Source organism: Daucus carota, chromosome 8 (genome assembly GCF_001625215.2).
Source record: "Daucus carota subsp. sativus chromosome 8, DH1 v3.0, whole genome shotgun sequence".
Taxonomy (NCBI): domain Eukaryota; kingdom Viridiplantae; phylum Streptophyta; class Magnoliopsida; order Apiales; family Apiaceae; genus Daucus; species Daucus carota.
Window position 1 is genome coordinate 10,528,736 of NC_030388.2, and position 19,319 is coordinate 10,548,054.

Genomic DNA, 19,319 nt, shown 5'->3' on the forward strand with positions numbered 1-19,319 from the left:
GATTATCGATTTTTTTAAAAGAAATGCTAAGTTTGATTTTCTCTCACTCTATATTTCTTAAAACATATATTAATTTACACTTATAAGAAAATATTGATTGTACAGGTCCTCTTTATTATTTATATGTACCCGTTTGAGTTTTTATATATTTATAAGAGTTTGAGTTTATTATAATTTGCAAGTTCTTTAATAGAAAAAAAAAGGTCTCAAAGTTCTTGCCTTGAGATTTTGCATAAGCACAATATTACGTTGAGAAAGTTGAAACATTTTAACTTTAGCAGAATGAAATGTTTTATCAATTTCATTAATTTGGCTGGTTGATTATCTTGGCTTATGTTTTGCCATCCCACCATAGAATACCCTGCATATTTGTTGATGTGATAATGTGATGAGGTGCTTTCTACTCAGTACTAGTATATGAGATATGAGATTTATGGTCCAGAGGCTTCTGCAGAACAAGTCCTGCTCTCCATGTAATAATCCAAACACACACAACCAAGAATATTCCACTGATACTATATGCAATTGATGTCTGACATTTTCCGCATCCCTACTCTTTGATCTTTTTAGGTACTCTGTCTTCACTGATGGCAAGCATGCTCTTGATCCCGCACCAAGCAAGTTCTAGACTGGTGGGCAAGCTCTCAGCTGCAATGTAAAATCTGGAAGACAGTTAAAAAAGTACAATATCAACATACATACTAATCCACAAGCTATTTACAAGTCATAAACTCTTAATAAGTTTATGCCATTAGGTGAAACACCAAGAGCAATGATATCTGCCTATCTCATCATTCACAGAAATTATCTTGTTTCGCCTGAGATTGTTAACCTGGAGTTTGAGCAGATGAAGTTACACTTTCCTGCCTTTTACTTGGTTCAATTTCTGAGACACGTCTCCACTGTAATCAGCTGCCACTGCACGCTTGATAACTCTGGAGGGTTGTAAATTGACTTTAAACCATTCAAAAGAGCTCAAGTGTTAGCTTCTCCGCCAAAGCCAGTAACCCCTTATCCCTCCTCTCCGGCTCACTTGTAAGATTCTCAGCATCCCGTAATCAAAAATACAACATATTTGACAAACAAAATGGCTGCAAAATCAGGAGGTATATAAACTCATATGCTCTTGCTCTGTTAAATTTGCTAGTCTGTGATTTATATCATCGGATTCTTTTTTAAAACTGAGGTCTTTAAATCATTTTCCTTTCGTGCTTTCCTGCTCTTTCAGATTTAATGCCATCTCAATTTCATTTAGCTGCAAGAAGGATGTTTTAACAATCCATATAAAGATGGATAAGCTACAAACGAATAATACAACTAAAAATTGCAACAAAAAAAACTACTGCATCAATAGAACAGACTAAACCATAAAACATATATTCATATTAATGTACGTGCAGAGAAATAGATTACTAAAGTATATAGATCTTTAACTTGATTAGTAAACTATCACCTTGTTTTTTAAGAAATCAAGATTCACCAGCAAGCTAAGTTAACAGTAATGGCTCCAACGGTAACAAAAACTGGAAACAGTAACGGACCGCTAGATAATACCAAATCCACCATCGACGACGGCAAGAAGCAAGGAAATGGAAGCACGGCTTGGAGTAAGGAATCAGACAAGCAAGAGAAAGGAAGATCTCACCTGGGTATCAAAGAAACACAGCTAGGGAACAGATCAGAGCAAGATTTCAAGAAGCAACAACAGCTGGACAGAATCAATCGATACTGGTTCTTGCTAGATCATGACTTAGTGGAAGCAATTAACAAAGGTAATCACGCTCTCCTGCACATGGCGGTGTCAAGGGTGGAATTTCTTATCGGAGTAGTTGTTGAGATATTACAATGGAGGTTTTTTTCTCTTAATTTCCAACCCCTTTCTTGGAGATACATGTTCTATATTTATACTACTTGTCTAATACTTGTGTGTGTTTTGGACCACATGTCCTTGGACCCGTAAATGGGCTTCTAGTCTAGTGGGCTGAGGCCCAACATTAGTCCCCCTCCAAAGTAGTTCCAGATCTTTAGATGTGGATTAGATTGTTTTAGAAAGCATTTTTACCGCATGTAATTTTTGTTGCTTGACAAGTTCATTGTGGCGTGAAGGCTGTGAGCCATTTTTGTAAGGAGGTACATGAGGTGATGAGGTTGATTGTGACCGTTGTGGCGAGGACTGTTGATTTGCAGAAAAACATGTACTGAACTTGGGAGGCAATAGAAGCTGTGAAGTTGAGGAGCTGGAAGCAAGTATTGGTGAACTATTGCATACTGATAATGAAGTTAATGTAGATGCCTTGATTCACATTCTAGTTTGCGCGCAAAGCGGGCTTATCTCGAAGGTGATGTGCTTGGGCAGATGAAGCCTTAGGGCGTGATACCTGAGACCCGTTGTAAGGCTTTGCTTGCCATTTGAAGGACGCTCGCTGAGCTAGTGAAGCGACGATGTAGTGAAGAGGTGTGATACCCGAGACCCGTTGTAGGGCTTTGCATGCCATTCGAAGGACGCTCGCTGAGCTAGTGAAGCGACGATGTAGTGAAGAGGTGTGATACCCGAGACCCGTTGTAGGGCTTTGCATGAGGAAGCGTGATACTGGAGACCCGTTGTAGGGCTTCGAAGGACGCTCTTTGAGCTAGTGAAGCGATGTAGTGAAGAGGCGTGATACCTGAGACCCGTTGTAGGACTTTGCCTGCCATTTGAAGGATGCTCGCTGAGCTAGTGAAGCGATGTAGTGAGGAGGCGTAATGCCTGAGACCTGTTGTAGGGCTTTGCCTGAGACCTGTTGTAGGGCTTTGCCTGCCATTTAAAGGACGCTCGCCGAGCTAGTGAAAGAATGTAGTGAGGAGGCGTGATACCTGAGACCCGTTGTAGGGCTTTGTCTACCATTTGAAGGACGCTCGCTGAGCTTGACGCTTTAAGAGCTGTATTAAGATGCTTCATGAATTGGACGCTCAATGAGCAATTGAGAATGCTTCATAAATTGGACAATCAAAGAGCCATTAAGAACGCTCCAAGAGCTGTATTTAAGGACGCCTCATAAGCGAGACGCCTCACAGGCGGGGCGCCTCATAGGCGGGACACCTCACAAATGAGACGCCACACAGGGGGGCGCTTCAGAAATTGGACACTCGAAGAGCTGTTGGAGCAAAGAGCCGAATTATGGAGCCATTTTGAGGCTATGCCTTTACTTTTAAGGATGCTCCGAGAGCTGATGGAGGGAAGAGGCGAAATATAGAGTCATTTTTAGGCTATGCCTTTTACTTTCAAGGATGCTCCAAGAGCTGATGGAGCGAAGAGGCGAAATATAGAGTCATTTTGAGGCTATGCCTTTTATTTTCAAGGATGTTCCAAGAGCCGATGGAGCGAAGAGGCGAAATATGGAGTCATTTTGAGGCAATGCCTTTTACTTTCAAAGATGCTCCGAGAGCTGATGGAGCAAAGAGGCGAATTCTAGATTCATGTTGTTGTTTTTTGTGTTTTTTTTTTTTTTGGATTCCCATAGGGATGTATGTTTGTTTCCTTTGGATCCCGTTGGGATTTAAATTTCTGTATGCTCCAAGAGCTGATGGAGCGAAGGGGCGAATTCTAGATTCATTTTTTTTGGATTCCCATAGGGATGTATGTTTGTTTCCTTTGGATCCCGTTGGGATTTAAATTTTTGTATGCTCCCAGAGCTGATGGAGTGAAGAGGCGATGAGCTGGTGAGCCGATGAACTACGGGAAACGATAGAGCATGGAGGCCAATCGTTGAACCACTTGAGGGCTGTGCTAGATACTTTTCTGAAAATTTCAATACTATCTCGGTTCAATGGCTCCACGCCTCCTTTTTCGATCAGATCTGAGAACATTCACTCCAAGCAGCCTTCACTCCATATTAGTTCCTCTTTTAGATCTAATTTTCCTTATGTAGTCTCTATCAAACTTGGTGGCGTCGGATCTCTTAGCTTGGCAGCTCTTATATCACCCACCGTGGTAGCGCATAGATCAGCCATCGTAGTGGCGCCTAGCTCAACAACAATGACAAAAGTATCTGAAAACAGATCGCCAAGCAACGTAGAGCATACAGGAACAGAGCTTCTTCATTGGAGATCTCAAATGTCTTCATTGAGGTCTCGTTGGTGCTCTCTCCGGCGGCAGATTTCTTCATCCTTTCCTCCGGTCATGGCATCGTCGTGATCAGCGGCATTTTATCCAGCCAGCGGGGTCAGATGCCGTCGGGCCTTCTTCCTCACTGACCTGCATCTCGTCGTTTTCATCAAACAAACGCCTGGAGAAGAAATTTGAAGGAGAAGTTTTGTTTGCAAGACATGGCTTCTCGGGAACAGGGAGCATCTCTCTCGTCGCCGGATCTGGCGGCGATTTGTAGAGCTCATCCTCGTTTCCGGTAGTAGCGTTCCGATCGGAGATATGAGTTTTTGTATGCTCCAAGAGCTGATGGAGTGAAGAGGCGAGACACCTCATAAGCGAGACGCAACATAAGCGAAATGCCTCACAAGCGGGGCGCCTCACAGAGGGGCACTTCAAAAATTGGACGCTCCAAGAGCTGTTAGAGCGAAGAGCCGATGAGCTGGTGAGCCGATGAACCATGAGAGGCGATAGAGCATTTGGGCAAATCGTTGAACCACCGAAGGCCTGTGCTAGATACTTTTCTGAAAATTTCAATGCTATCTCGGTTCAATGGCTCCACGCCTCCATTTTCGATCAGATCTAAAGAGATCAATTCTCTGCTCAAACTCGTTGTGGCTCCTCATCGAAGATTTCTTATGCTTTAACTCACACCTGGACAAATCGAGCTCTTACTTGCCTTTACTCCTTTTCCAGTTGTAATATCGTCTATTTTGGAGCTCCGTGGCGGCCTCCGCCTACCGAATCTAAGCGTGTTGGTTGTTGTTCTTCGTACCCTGCCTAGTGTTCATCGTCAAACAACCTTCGCGGATGAATTCTCGCTGTCGTATAGTCCAGATCTCATGTGTTTATGGCGCCGCTGTGTTTTCAGATCTCGAAACTTCATCTTTGTTGGCCTTTGTTGTTCTTTGCTGCTCCGATTTTTGTTTCCATTCTCCATTTGAAAAGTCCGTGTGCGTGTGTTTTACTGATGATATATATTGGATATTGTCTGTGTATGTGTTGTTGATGGTTGGATGAAAAGAGCCCCTCCTTCTAGCGCCAAATGTTGAGATATTACAATGGAGGTTTTTTTCTCTTAATTTCCAACCCCTTTCTTGGGGATACATGTTCTATATTTATACTACTTGTCTAATACTTGTGTGTGTTTTGGACCACATGTCCTTGGACCCGTAAATGGGCTTCTAGTCTAGTGGGCTGAGGCCCAACAGTAGTTTCGAAAGAGTTGCTAGAAGAAGGAGTCAAAGGAGAAGAAGAGGCGCTGTGGAGTATACATGAGTTTCTTTACAACAATGGATGGTGGGAAAAGGCCTCAAATCTTGAGATAGATTGGAATGAAGAACAAGGGGTAGAGGAAACTATGGACCCTCTTCTCCATTTCTTAAGAGCTTATGAGCATCTAATCCATCCGAACTCTAGAGTGGAGGCACTACAGGGGAAGCGAGAGGCGGTGCGAATGGCCTTAAATCAAATTCATTACGGCTCCATTGAATTAGCAAGGTTGGAGTTAAAAAAGGGGTCACCAAAACACTATGCTTCCACAGAGCAGTCCACTAAGGGGAAAGGAGAGTTTGATACCAGAAAAACGCTCCTTCACCATTTGCAAGTGGCAAAAAATTTTATAAAAACATTTCAACATTTAGTGGAACCCTCAACGCTCAAGGATGCTATGCTCGGAAATGACAAAGCAATATCTCTTGCTCTAGGCCAAATTCATCATAAAACTCTACCATCCAAGGCTGATGGACCTACGAGTCAGACATACAAAGAGGCTCTCCTCACTCCCTCTAAAGTGGCTACACCAAAGCAGATTATCTCGCCTAAAGCAAGGGTTGATCGGAATACTATCAAAGGTAAAGTCTCTATATTCTTTACTGGATTTGATGCAAGTACACATGCTAGAGATCTTTGGCAGATGTTTAAAAAGGAGGGAGCGATTAAGGACATTATCTTGCCGAGAAGGAAAGATAAGTTTGGGAATAAGTTTGGATTTGTCATAGTAGCTAACTTCCAGGAGGCAGAGAGAGTCATAAAGGCATTGAATGGGAGACAGAATGGAGAGGCAAAACTATACCTAGCTCTTGCAAAAAATTCACGACTTAGGTCTCAGCAAAGGGGATCGCCCACAAATTCAGCTAGTATAAAAACAAGTGGAGGGGACAGAAAACCTACTCATACTACATTGCCAAAAAATGAGGCTAGCAAGAAGGAAAACACTCCTATGGGGGAGAAGAAGATAGCAACTCCTACAGAGATACAAGTTCAATCTGTTTCAACATCCTCATAACAAGGCACTAAGGATGAGAGTATGGAGCCAGTGAAACTAGACATTCATGAACTGTTGCATGTAGAACTTAGTAGCTGTGTGCTGCTTATTACAGCCAAAAGGGAAACAATAGCAAATGTTGACATGATAGTAAGAGGGCTGGGTTTCAAAGGTGTGATTATAAGGGGTATGTCAACCAATATGTTTCTGGCATACTTCCCAGGAATATCAAGCCTAGAAGAAATTGACTTAGAGTTTCTCGAACTAGGATTCTTGGAAGTAAGAGCTGCCAAAGAGATTGATCTTATTCCACCTAGACAAGCTTGGGTAGAAATTAGAGGTCTACCCATTCAGGGATGGACTGAGGCCAATTATCGTCAGATTATCAAGCCATGGGGGGAAATCATCCATTTTGGACGCACAATAGACGAGGATGAGTTCTATGTCACGCCAAAAGTGCTCATTGATACAATGCAAATAGAGAACATAAATACCAAGATCACAGTATCCTTACTTGGGAGAAATTGGAAAGTGGCATTAGTAGAATCATGGGGGATTGGGGAACATTTAAATGAAGCTCCAACAAGCCAGGCAGGATATGTGACAGATGAGGTATATGAAGAAGGTGCAAATATGGAGGGAGATTCCACGGGTGAGAGGGTAAGTGAATCCAAAAATGAGTCAGAAGAAGAAGGTGAAGTTAGCTCTTGTATAAACCCTGCTAGTCTGCTACTCCGAGATATGATTATAATGATATTCAAGATGCAGAAGAAGAGGAAGTCCAAAACAAAGAAAGGAATATTGTAGTTGCACATTTAGCACAGGAACAAGCACTCCCTCTGTTAAGAGGACCACAGACTCAAATAAGAGGGGAGTTGCCAGAAGTAACAATATTGCATACCTCAAACTGGATCCCAAGGGAAGTTGAGTCGTCCATATCGCTCCCCAAAAGCACATCTGAATCAGAATTGTCAGAAGTAAATGATGACTTGTATGCACATCATCCTGAGTATGGTCCTCAGACCTCTGATATCTTAAAGGAATTGAAAAATCTGAAAGTACAGGTCAAGAGAGGGCGTCCTCGGAAGTACAATAGGAATCAGTTAAATAAGCACTTTAAGCTGCCAAGGCGAAGAAAGCTCAGAGGTGAAGGGCTCAAGCAAACCACTCATTTCTTCCTGAACGCTAATTATGACGAGGCGGAGGCAATCTTTGAAACTGGATCACTGATGGGGCTTCTACCACTTAACTCCAAGGAAAATTCTATGAAGTTCATTAAGGAGAACTTAAAGTAATCACTCCCACTTCTCTCTATATTCTAATATAAAGGTTTTAATGGATTTACAATCTTATATAACGTGGAATATAAGAGGGGCAAATTGTCCTTCATCTAGATTATTAGCAAGGGATATAGTGCGAAAACACCGACCAGCAGTGCTTTGTCTTCAGGAAACAAAATGTGCAGTCTGGACACACCGTGGTATTTCATCTTTGGGGTATCATCCACAAGATAACTGGGTGGCAGCATCATCATGTGGTCAATCAGGAGGTTTATTAACGGTATGGGATGTAAATGTGTTCACAGTCTCGTCATACAAATGCATGCCAAACTGGATACTGATAAAAGGAGTGTGCAAGTTAGATAACAGGGACTTTGCCATAGTGAATGTTTATGCGCCTCAGGCTTTTGACAGCAAAAAGGCGGTATGGAAAGCATTAGACAATGAAATGTCTAATACAACAGAGTCTTTCACTGTAATCCTTGGCGACTTTAACACGGTTCGTGACCCAGCAGAGCGGATAAATACTAAGTTCAAAATCAAGGACAACATTGATTTCAACCAATTCATTGCCTCGACAGAAATGGTCGAGGTGTGTATGAGAAACTCCTACTACACTTGGTTTGGTCCGTCAAATAAGTGTAGCAAACTGGATCGAATTATGGTGTCCAAAGATTGGTTAACATTGGGGAATTGGTTAGTCATAGATCTAGACAGGTATACTTCTGACCATCGTCCTCTATGCCTTACAATTTCAAAGGATGACTGGGGGCCAAAACCGTACAAATTTTTCAACTACCTTCTGGAGGAGCAAAATTTTGTGGAGGTACTAAAGCAGGCCTGGACTCAAAGTAATGCAAGAAATTTTATATCAAAATTTAGAAATCTGAGAGGCGTGGCAAAGCAATGGTCTGCGAAACATTTTGGAGACTTAGATGAACGTTTAAAGGCTCTGGGACAGCAACAAAATCAACTGGACCAAGGGGAATAGGGATGGCAACGGGTTGGATCGGTTCGGATATTTGAGATATCCAAATCCAAATCCAAATTATTTTTAAAATCCAAATCCAAATCCAAATCCAATCGGGTTTCACATATCAAATCCAAATCCAAATCCACGGGTTTCGGATCGGGTTCGGGTTTGTTCGGGTTTATCCAAAACCTAAATTCCGAAATTTATAAAGTGTTGTAAAAATATTATTTTTGATTTTTCCGCCCTTAAATTTCATTATATTTAAAACTAAACTACTTTAATAATAAAGTATTACACATTAATAAAATCTTGAACCGTATTTAATAATTTCTAAACACAAATCTTCACTATATGGAGTATGAAATATTAAAAAAACTCATTAGTTAAACAAAAAAAGTCACTATAACCCAAGAATATACATATTCACACTCTATATATAAACAAAATTTAGTAGATTTAAAATTGAAAAAAAGTATATTAGTATACATATACACATACATACATACATACATATATATATATATATATATATATATATATATATATATATATATATATATATTTGGATTTTTTTTCGGGTTTCGGGTTTGGATCGGGTTTGGATTGGATTTGGATTTCGGGTCGGGTTTCGATACGGAATACCTAGTATCCAAATCCAAATCCAAACTCGTTCGGGTCTAAAAATCAAATCCAAATTCAAATCCAAATCCAAAATATCGGGTTCGGTAAGATCCATTCGGGTCGAAACGGTCGGGTATCCATTCGGATCGGTTTTTTTTGCCATCCCTAAAGGGGAAGTAGAAGGAATGGATCAGGTCGATATAAAGGAGGAGATGGATAAGTTATTGCAGATCAAGGTAAGTATGCTCTGTCAAAAGTCAAGGCTCAACTGGGAACTCAAAGGGGAAAGAAATACTAGATTTTTCCATCGAGCATTGGCTAGAAGACAACACAGAAACCAAATCACTGCTTTAAGTGTGGATGGAGTGGATATGTGCACACCTCATGTTATCAAGGAAGCTCTCCACAGCTATTTCCACCAGCTCCTTACAGAGACTACCACAGCTAAGATCTTTGATCTTCCGGACAAAATGCTCGCAGAATTAAAAATAGAGGAGAGGGAGCACCTGATCAAAGATTTTACACTCCAAGAGATACATGAAGCACTTCTGGCTACAGACGCTACCAAATCCCCAGGATCGGATGGGATTAATGCCGGAGTTCTAAGATCCATTTGGCCAGTCATGAAGGATGAGATACTGGTTTTCTTTAAGGAATTCCACACAACAAGCCATATTCCAAAGGGGTATAATGCGTCATTTATTGCGCTTGTGCCAAAAGTTAAAGTTCCAAAGCATCCAACGCATTTTCGACCGATTAGCCTTATGAACTCAGTGATGAAACTGCTATCAAAAGTGATGGCTAGGAGGCTTAAAGAGGTAATGCATGTGCTAGTCAGTCCAACACAGTCAGCCTTTATACAAGGGAGACAGATTACAGATAGCATCTTGCTGGCTAGTGAAGTTATATCAGCTCTAAAGGATAAGAAATCAAGTGGTTTAGTGCTGAAAATTGATTTCGAAAAAGCTTTCGATAAAATTCGATGGAATTTTGTTTTTGAGGTCCTACGGCAGATGAATTTCGACAGTAAGTGGATTGACTGGATATCCTCTATTTTTAATAGTTCTTCTATTTCAGTCCTTGTTAATGGATCCCCTTCGTCAGAATTCTCACCTACAAGAGGATTGAGACAAGGCGATCCGTTGTCCCCCTTGTTATTCAATCTTGTGGGCGAGGTGCTGTCAGCAATGCTTAATAGAGCTTCTGAGCTAAAGATTATAAATGGCATCTCCCTTCCTAATTGTAAAGAGTTGATCACACATCTACAATTTGCTGATGATGTGGTTCTCTTTATAAGCCAAGATATTGATTCAATAATGGGGATAAAGCGAGTCTTGCAGTGTTTCCAGGTCATATCGGGTCTAAAAATCAATTTCTCCAAAAGCTCTCTGTATGGATATGGAGGTTCGGAGCAAAATTTGGTTGAATGGGCTGCACTGTTGGGATGTGAGGTGGGAAAGGGTGAACTAAAATATCTTGGAGCAACGCTGGGAGCATCTCCTACTCGTTTAAAATATTGGGATCCTCTCCTGGCCAAAGTGCAAGCGAGAGTGCAGAGTTATGACTCTTCTACGCTATCAATTGCAGGGCGAACGGTGCTTCTTAAGGCAGTTATAGACAGTATCCCAGTTTATTGGTTTAGCTTATTTAAAATTCCATCGGCAATTATAAATAAGATTGAAAAAGTAAGACGTAGATTCTTGTGGGGAGGTAAGGCTGGCATTGGCGCCAAAAGGACTTTTCACTCCTTAAGTTGGAATAAAGTGTGCTCCCCGAAGAGATGTGGAGGATTGGGGCTGGTACCAATAAGGCATCGGAATGAGGTGCTACTAGCTAAATGGGTGTGGAGGGCGTACAATGAGAGGGACAGGTATTGGAATAAACTTTTGGGGGAGAGATATGGGCGACAATGGAACTATGATCTATCCCAGGTGGCTACAGGAACATGCTCTCCTATAGTGAAGAGTATCGTTAGCACGCATTTGTCATCCAAACTAGCTCCGATACTTGGACCAAAATTCTTCAAATGGATGCTGAGAAGTGGGACTACGATTCTCTTCTGGGAAGATTGGTGGATAAGCGATGTTCCGTTGTGCCAAAAATTCCCAGACGTTTACAATCTGTTCTTGTGTACTCATGTGACAGTTAGTGAGTTCCTTCCACGATGGAAGAGACACGTCATTGATTACATACACAGTTGGCCAGAACATTTGCATACCTCAGTACAAATCAGCCATAACAACATGGTCTCCTTACTCAAGGATATTTCTTTAACTGAAGGCAAAGAAAGGTTGATTTGGATGCTATCAAATGGAACATTTACAAGCAAAGCGGGCTCAGTGGAGCTCTTCAAAATGAATGCTCAAATTACCAGTAACCACTCTGTCTGGAATCTCATCTGGTCAATCAAAAGTCCGCCAAAGATACAGTCTTTTTTGTGGAGATTAAACTGGGGGATTCTGCCAACGCGCTCTTTTTTAAACTCTAGACTGAAATTAATAGCAGATGGATGTGAGTGGTGCAAATCATGTCCAGAATCAACAAGTCACCTCTTCTGGGATTGTGAACCAGCAAAATGGACGTGGGACTTCATTGGGAGATGGTGGAGCTTACATGCAATAAGGATAAGGGATTCAAACTTCTCACTTCTCAGACTACTATCAACTAGAGTGTTCCCAGCAGCTCGTGGAATATGGCATCTAGTTGTGGCGGCGGCTCTATGGTCGTTGTGGCTGGCTAGAAACGAACTCATATTCACAAAAACAAAAATCAAGAAGGACGCCCTTATTGAACTTGTACACATAAGAATATCAAAATGGGGTCGTGCATGTGTGAAAGAGCTTATTGCAAGGTACATGTCTAAGCCTATTTGTACAACCAGTGATAACTCAACTTGTATCTGATAACCTTTCTACTTGTAACTCAACTTGTAACTCAACCTGGATTAGTCTCTGATAAGTTATGTCAGTAGATAGTAGATAGTTTAGCTGGAATCAGATCTAGAAAATAAAGTGGATACAAGAATCAGAATATCAGAAGAATTCCAAGATATCCGCTACAAGCCACTGGAAGAAGTTCATTTCATATGATCAAGCCTCAGTGTCAAGTAAATTGTGTAGCAGTTCAAGGAGTTCAGAAGGTACGAAGATTCAAGTATTTATTTCATCAGAGATTCCATATGTGTACTGAAATGAAGTTGAACTAGAAGACGAAGATTCGAAGACCCGACCACAGCTCAAATGTTTAATTGATGGAGAATATTCAATTTAGTTAGGCACAGATGAACCAGACAGTACATTTGTGTGTCAGCTATTTATATTGAATATTTAACATCAAAGGAAGGCGGTCGTTCAAGCCGAGTGATGATCAAGACGAAGGCTCAAGACATTTGCTTTCTGGGATATACACTTGTTAATTAATTCTTTGTTAAATAATTAATCTCAATTAATTTATTTAGTTATTAAATTAATTCAATTAGAATTAATTTGATAATTAAGTTTATTAATAAGTTAATTGATTTAGAATTAATTCACAAAAAGAAAGCAAAAGAAAGAAGGCTAAAAGGAAGGACAAGGAGACCGCCGCTCAGACCTGTCTAGCTATGGAAAAAAGAATTATCACCAACGCAATGGAGAGTGATATATTCCTAATGCTGGAACCCCGGATGGAATTGATTTATTATTTGCAATGCAAAAGGAGTCCGGTTCCTGGCCCTCTAGAGACCGCAGCTTGGACCGTAAGGATTTATTTATATTAATAAATATTTTAATTAATTAGTAAATTATATTTATAAATGTCTAATAATATTAGATATTTATTTATATAATTTCTGGATTAAATTAAATGTTTATTAATTAAAGATTATAAGTTGTGCGGGATTAAAAGCATTTCTAAGGAGCTGGCTATAATAAGACGAAATAGACTAAAGGACGAAAGTTAATAAACTTTCGTCTCAGCATCACTGTCTTGTATTACCAAAGCCTTTCCCCATGACAAAGTGAATGATTGTCATATCTTGCCTCTCCCCATGACAAAGTGAATGATTGTCATACCTTGCCTCTCCCCATGACAAAGTGAATGATTGTCATACCTTGCCTCTCCCCATGACAAAGTGACTGATTGTCATACCTTGCCTGATTGTCATGCCTACTGAATGCTTCCATGACATACCTTTGTCATGCCACTCCTTAACTTAGTGGCCAAGTCTGTGTATGTCATACCGATGATTTTATGGTATGACAATCCTTTAGATTGTCATACCTTCCCATTTGTAGCATGACAATGTGTTAGATTGTCATACCTTCCCGTGGTTTGTCATACCGAAGTCAAGTAGTATGACATTCCTCTGCATTGTCATACGCTTCATACTTAGCAACCAAGTCACATGTCATACCAGTTTGTCATACCGAAATTTGTATGGTATGACAATGCTTCTGATTGTCATACCGATTCAATTATAGCATGACATTAGCTCAGATTGTCATACTGATCCATGTAATTGTCATAGCACTTTGTAGCATTGTCATACCAAGGTTTGTCATACTAGTTCATTGGTTTGCCTATAAATATGGCCATAACCTTTTCATTTCTTCTTGTTCATTGCCTTGTAAACTTTCAAGTTGTTTGTAACTTGCTATTGTTATATCCACAGTTTTCTGTGCTTTGATCACTCGGTTGTTTTAATCCGCTAAGTTAGAATACTTCCTGTCAAATTTATTCTAAAATATTTAGTGGACATTAAAACTGAACCTTAATTAATTCAATAACGACTTTCAAGTTTAAATAACTTTTTACTTGAACCTTGTTTATTTAATTAATTAAAATCTGATTATCCTGTTTTATCCAAATCAGATTTATTCCGCGCGAATTTTTGTGACGATTGTATTCAACTCCCCCTTCTACAATCGTATCGGGACCTAACAATTGGCATCAGAGCGGTTGATATAATCTACCTTATCAGATCCTACACTCACTCTGAAAATTTCTAAAAATTCCAAATAATTTTTTATTCTAAATAATTTTATTCAAAAAATTATTTCTGACCGAAAATTATTTTTCCTTCAAAAATCCAATCTTTTCCCAAATAATTTTTTATTCGAAATAATTTTATTTCAAAAATTATTTCTGATCGAAAATTATTTTTATTTCAAATCTTTTTCCAAATAATTTTTAATTCGAAATAATTTTATTCCAAAAATTATTTCTGATCGAAAATTATTTTTCTTTCAAATCTTTTTCCAAATAATTTTTAATTCGAAATAATTTTATTCCAAAAATTATTTCTGATCGAAGATTATTTTTCTTTCAAATCTTTTTCCAAATAAATTTTAATTCGAAATAATTTTATTCCAAAAATTATTTCTGATCGAAAGTTATTTTTCTTTCAAATTTTTTTTCAAATAATTTTTAATTCGAGATAATTTTTTTCCAAAAATTATTTTTGATTGAAAATTATTTTTCCTGTCAAAATCCAAATCTTTTCCCAAACACTCAAACACCCAGTCTTCTACTATGTCTACCGCAAAAATTAGCAGCATTAAAATTCCACCTTTTGACAAGGCTAATTTTGGTCTTTGGACGAGACACATGCTTTTGTTCCTCCGGGCGGGGAATAAAAAATACATAAATATATTGACGAAGGGTCTTTCGCCCCCAATGAATATTATCTTGGAACATACTGAAGATGGAGTTACGATTCCTCACAGAACCTATCTAAAAACTCCTGCTGAGTTTTCAGATGAGGATAATGAGCTTATTCAACTCGACTTGAATCTACATCTCATTCTGATTGATTCTTTGGATCGTGTCATGTACAATAATGTTGTTGATTGTACAAGTGCAAAGCAGATATGGGATACTCTGCAAATAATCAATGAGGGATCTGAGGAAGTCCGGGAAAACAAGAAGGAAATTCTTGTGGCTCAATACGAGCAATTTGGTTCTAATCCCGGAGAAGGGATTTCTGAAGTGTTCATCAGATTCAACAATTTGATTAATAATCTGAATCTGAACGGGAAACACTATGATAACAAAGAGGTGAACCTAAAGTTTTTGTTGACACTCCCTGAGCATCTAGAACATCGGATAACTACCATCAGAGAGAGCAGAGATCTGTCAGAGATTTCACTAGAAAAACTCTATGGCGTTCGGAAAACCTATGAGTTGGAACAGGTCCAGATGAAACAAAGATACGGATGGGGGAAAACGATCAACGCGTCTACATCTATCAGCAATTCTACTGCCCTCGTAATAGAATCACCTATTGTGAAAGAGCGGAAGGTTGTTGTACCTTCCAAATGCACCCAAGAGTATGTGGTTCCTGAAATTGGACATACGTCAACAAATATGGGTGATGATGAATTCTACTCTATGGAAGAGTTAGATCAGCTTGAGGACGAATCTCTTGCTATGTTTGCTAGGAAGTTTGGCAACATGAGATTCAGGAGGAATCCCTCATACAAATTTAAATATTCTGGTAATAAATTCCAGAAAGGGGGATCTTCGTCCACTTCAAAAGGGGCTTACAAAACTGGGATGGTTGATCGAAGCAAGTTCAAATACTTCAACTGTGATGAGCCTGGTCATTTTGCATCGGAGTGCAAGAAGCCCAATCAGCTGGAAAAGAAGAAAGAATCCTATGACGAGCTAAAGCAGAAGTATGAGGCTCTGCTCTCCATCAAGGCCAAAGCAGCCAAGGGAAGTCCTATGTGGCAAAAGGAAAAAGCTGGGATGACACAGACAGTGATGAGGAGGAAGAGCGGGGGAATGTTGCTCTAATGGCTTTCATGGAACCTTCTAGACCTCCACATCGCACTGGCGGATTTCCGGTAGATCCTACTTGCCCTAAACTATTTATGCAATTAGGACTTGAACGTGATGATGCTCTTAATAAGCTGAAAGCTTTAACTCTAGAACACAAAGCTTTAAAGCTGGAGGTTCATGAGTTAAAGTTAAAAGAAAAACTAGTGCTCACCCCTAAAATTGAACAATTAACTAGTGACTTGTTGACTCAGTCTAACAAAGTCAAAGTGTTAGAATTTAGGGAGAACAAACTGAATGAGCAACTAGCTGAAGAGAAGGTTAGGTGCCTTGCTTATAAGGAGTCGACTAATATTGTTAAGAACCTAATGGACCAACAAGTGATTAAAAGGAAAGTTGGTATAGGTTTCGATTACAACAAATCGGTAGGTAAGGCTAGTAACATAACTCCTTTTGTTAAGAGTGCTGAAGACAGGGGTATCCCGCATGTTTTAAAGGATGCTCCCAAACCTTTATTCAAAACCCCTGTCGCAGAACCATTACTTGATATGCCCGTGATTATTCAATATGAAATGAATTTAGAGGATATTGAGAATGAGAGGGAGATTTTGGCATCTGTAGAGCCAATGCAAGTTGAGGGCACATTCAGTTCGTCCAAAGCTGGCATAGGTGCCAATGGTTTAAAGAATAATTTTAACAAGCCTAATAAGTTTGTTAAATGCAGGAATGGTAACAATACATGCTCATCTACTAATAACATTAGAACTTCTGAAAATATTAATGTAGAAACTGTTAAACCCCCTGTTGTTCTGAATAACATGCATATTGTTCCTTTAGTTGATATGTGCCATAAACCTTGTGGTGTTGATAATTGCATGTTGTGTGCGTTTAATGTAATGTCTGCTTATTTCAAAAGTATGCATGCTAACAAAGAAAACACAACACCTAGAAAGCACATGAATAGTAAGTTTGTAAAAACAAAGACTACTGGTCCTTCTCCTATCAAGAAGGATACTTATGTTCCTAAGCCTAAACCTAAAGTGTTCAAGGCTGTTTTTGGGAAAGTAAGTACAGTCAAAGTGGATGCTGATGTTATTCGAACAGGATCTGTTGTCAAAGCTGACAAAGGTCAATTCTTTAAGTATGCCGGGCCCAACCAAGTTTGGGTTCCGAAGAAGGTTTAATTCGTTTGATATATGCAGGGAGCCAAACAAGGTTGAAAAGGTTGTATGGATCCTCGATAGTGGATCTTCTAGATATATGACCGGTGATAGAGCCCTGCTATCAAATGTGATTGAGAGAGCTGGCCCGATTGTCACCTTTGGAGATAACAGCAAAGGTTGCGACGGGATATGGCAATTTACTTGCTGGAAATGTTATCATAGAAAAAGCTTCTTTGGTTGAAGGACTCAAGCACAATCTTCTATGACAAGGGATTCCAAGTAAACTTTGTCAAGGAGAAGTATATGATATCTCACACTAAAGATGACCGTCTTGCTCTCTGTGGAGTAAGAAAAGCTAACCTATACGTAGCTGATCTCAATTCAGGAACCAATGATGAAGATAATTGTTTCTATTCAAAGGCTTCACCTGAAGATAGTTGGCTATGACATAAGAAGCTGTGTCACCTTAATTTTAAATTTGTAAACTCTTTGGTCAAGAGGGATTTGGTGAATGGACTGCCTCCTTTGGAATTCACTCAACAAGGACTTTGTGAGGCATGTCAGAAAGGGAAGGCTAAGATAGCATCATACAACGGCATAGACACCAGTAACATTACTGAACCACTGCAACTATTACATATGGATTTATTTGATCCAGTCAATGTGATGTCTTTATCAAGAAAGAGATATGCCTTGGTGATTGTTGATGACTTCTCTAAGTTCACATGGGTTTTATTCCTACATTCTAAGGATGAAACTCCGCAATTGGTAATTGATCTTATCAATGAGATCGAGTTGGATTCGAATGATAAACTTTGTGTCTGAGAAATAAGTTCAAATAATGGAACCGAGTTTAGGAATGAAACTCTCAATAGATTTTGCTCTGACAAGGGATAACAAGACAATATTCAGCGCCAAGGACTCCGCAACAGAATGGAGTAGAAGAGAGGAAGAATCATACCCTGATTGAAGCTGCAAGGTCAATGCTAAGCAAATCAAGGTTGCCCATCTACTTTTGGGCTGAAGCTGTGAATACTGCTTGTTATACCCAGAATCGAACTCCGATCAATAAGGAACACATGAAAACTCCTTATGAACGTAAAGAAACCAACGGTCAAGTACTTTCATGTTTTTGAGCTAAATGCTTTGTGCTTAAGGATGGAAATGAACATCATGGCAAGTTTGAACCCAAAGCACTTTAAGCAATTTTTTTGTTGGTTATTCTCATCGAGCATATAAGGTGTTTATCATTGATCAATTACAAGTCAAGGAAAGTGTCAACGTTACTTTTGACGACACTAAACTCCCAAGTATCCAAATTGAAGATCCATCTGAGTCACTAAAGTTTGATAATTATCCGGACTCAAACTCAGATGATGACGATGAATAACCTGATGCTGCAACTAGTAATGAGACTAACAATGTTGATAATGATCCAGGTAATGGTGGAGAAAACAATGGAAACACTGTGGAATCTATTAATACTGGTGGTGGATCATCTAGTCAACCTGGCAGCAACTCAGGGGGAGATGGTGGATCAACTAGTCAGCCTCAACATCACAATGATAATTCTGGCGAATCATCAATGTTGAATCTTCCAAGGGAAAAGATCTAAAGTAGAGATCATCCTTTTGATCTAATCTTTGGTGATCCAGATGTTGGTGTTCGGACTAGGAGTGCAACTCAAAACGAATGTCTATATTCAGGTTTTCTATCTCAAGAAGAACCGAAGAAAATCGAAGATGCACTAGCCGATCCAAATTGGGTTCTTTTCATGCAAGAAGAACTTAATCAATTCAAGAGACAAGAAGTCTGGGCCCTGGTTCCAAGACCAAAGAACAAGTCTGTTATATTGGAACTAGATGGGTCTACCGTAATAAACTTGATGGTGATGGCATTGTTGTACGAAACAAAGCCATACTGGTTGCTAAAGGTTACTCCCGGGAAGATGGAATTTATTATGATGAAACCTATGCTCCAGTTGCACGTCTTGAGGCCATCAGATTTTTTCTTGCATTTGCTGCACACTCCAACTTCAAAGTTTATCAAATGGATGTGAAAAGTGCATTTCTGAATGGAAAGCTAGAAGAGGAAGTATATCTAGAACAACCTCCTGGCTTTGAAAATCCAAAAT

General features: G+C 39.5%; 1 protein-coding gene and 1 long non-coding RNA gene across 2 annotated transcripts; one reads left to right on the plus strand and one right to left on the minus strand.

The window, feature by feature from the left end:
- Positions 1 to 673: 673 nt before the first annotated feature.
- LOC135148340 (uncharacterized) lies at positions 674 to 1,895 on the minus strand. Its single transcript, XR_010286409.1, has 2 exons — positions 1,454 to 1,895; positions 674 to 1,255 (listed from the first exon to the last, which is right to left on the minus strand). It is a non-coding gene; the product is annotated as an uncharacterized LOC135148340 (long non-coding RNA).
- A 13,023-nt stretch (positions 1,896 to 14,918) lies between these two features.
- On the plus strand, positions 14,919 to 16,040 carry LOC135148462 (uncharacterized). The gene has a single exon (XM_064083689.1). The coding sequence runs from the start codon at positions 14,919 to 14,921 to the stop codon at positions 16,038 to 16,040; it is 1,122 nt and encodes a 373-aa protein (XP_063939759.1).
- The last annotated feature ends 3,279 nt before the right edge of the window (positions 16,041 to 19,319 follow it).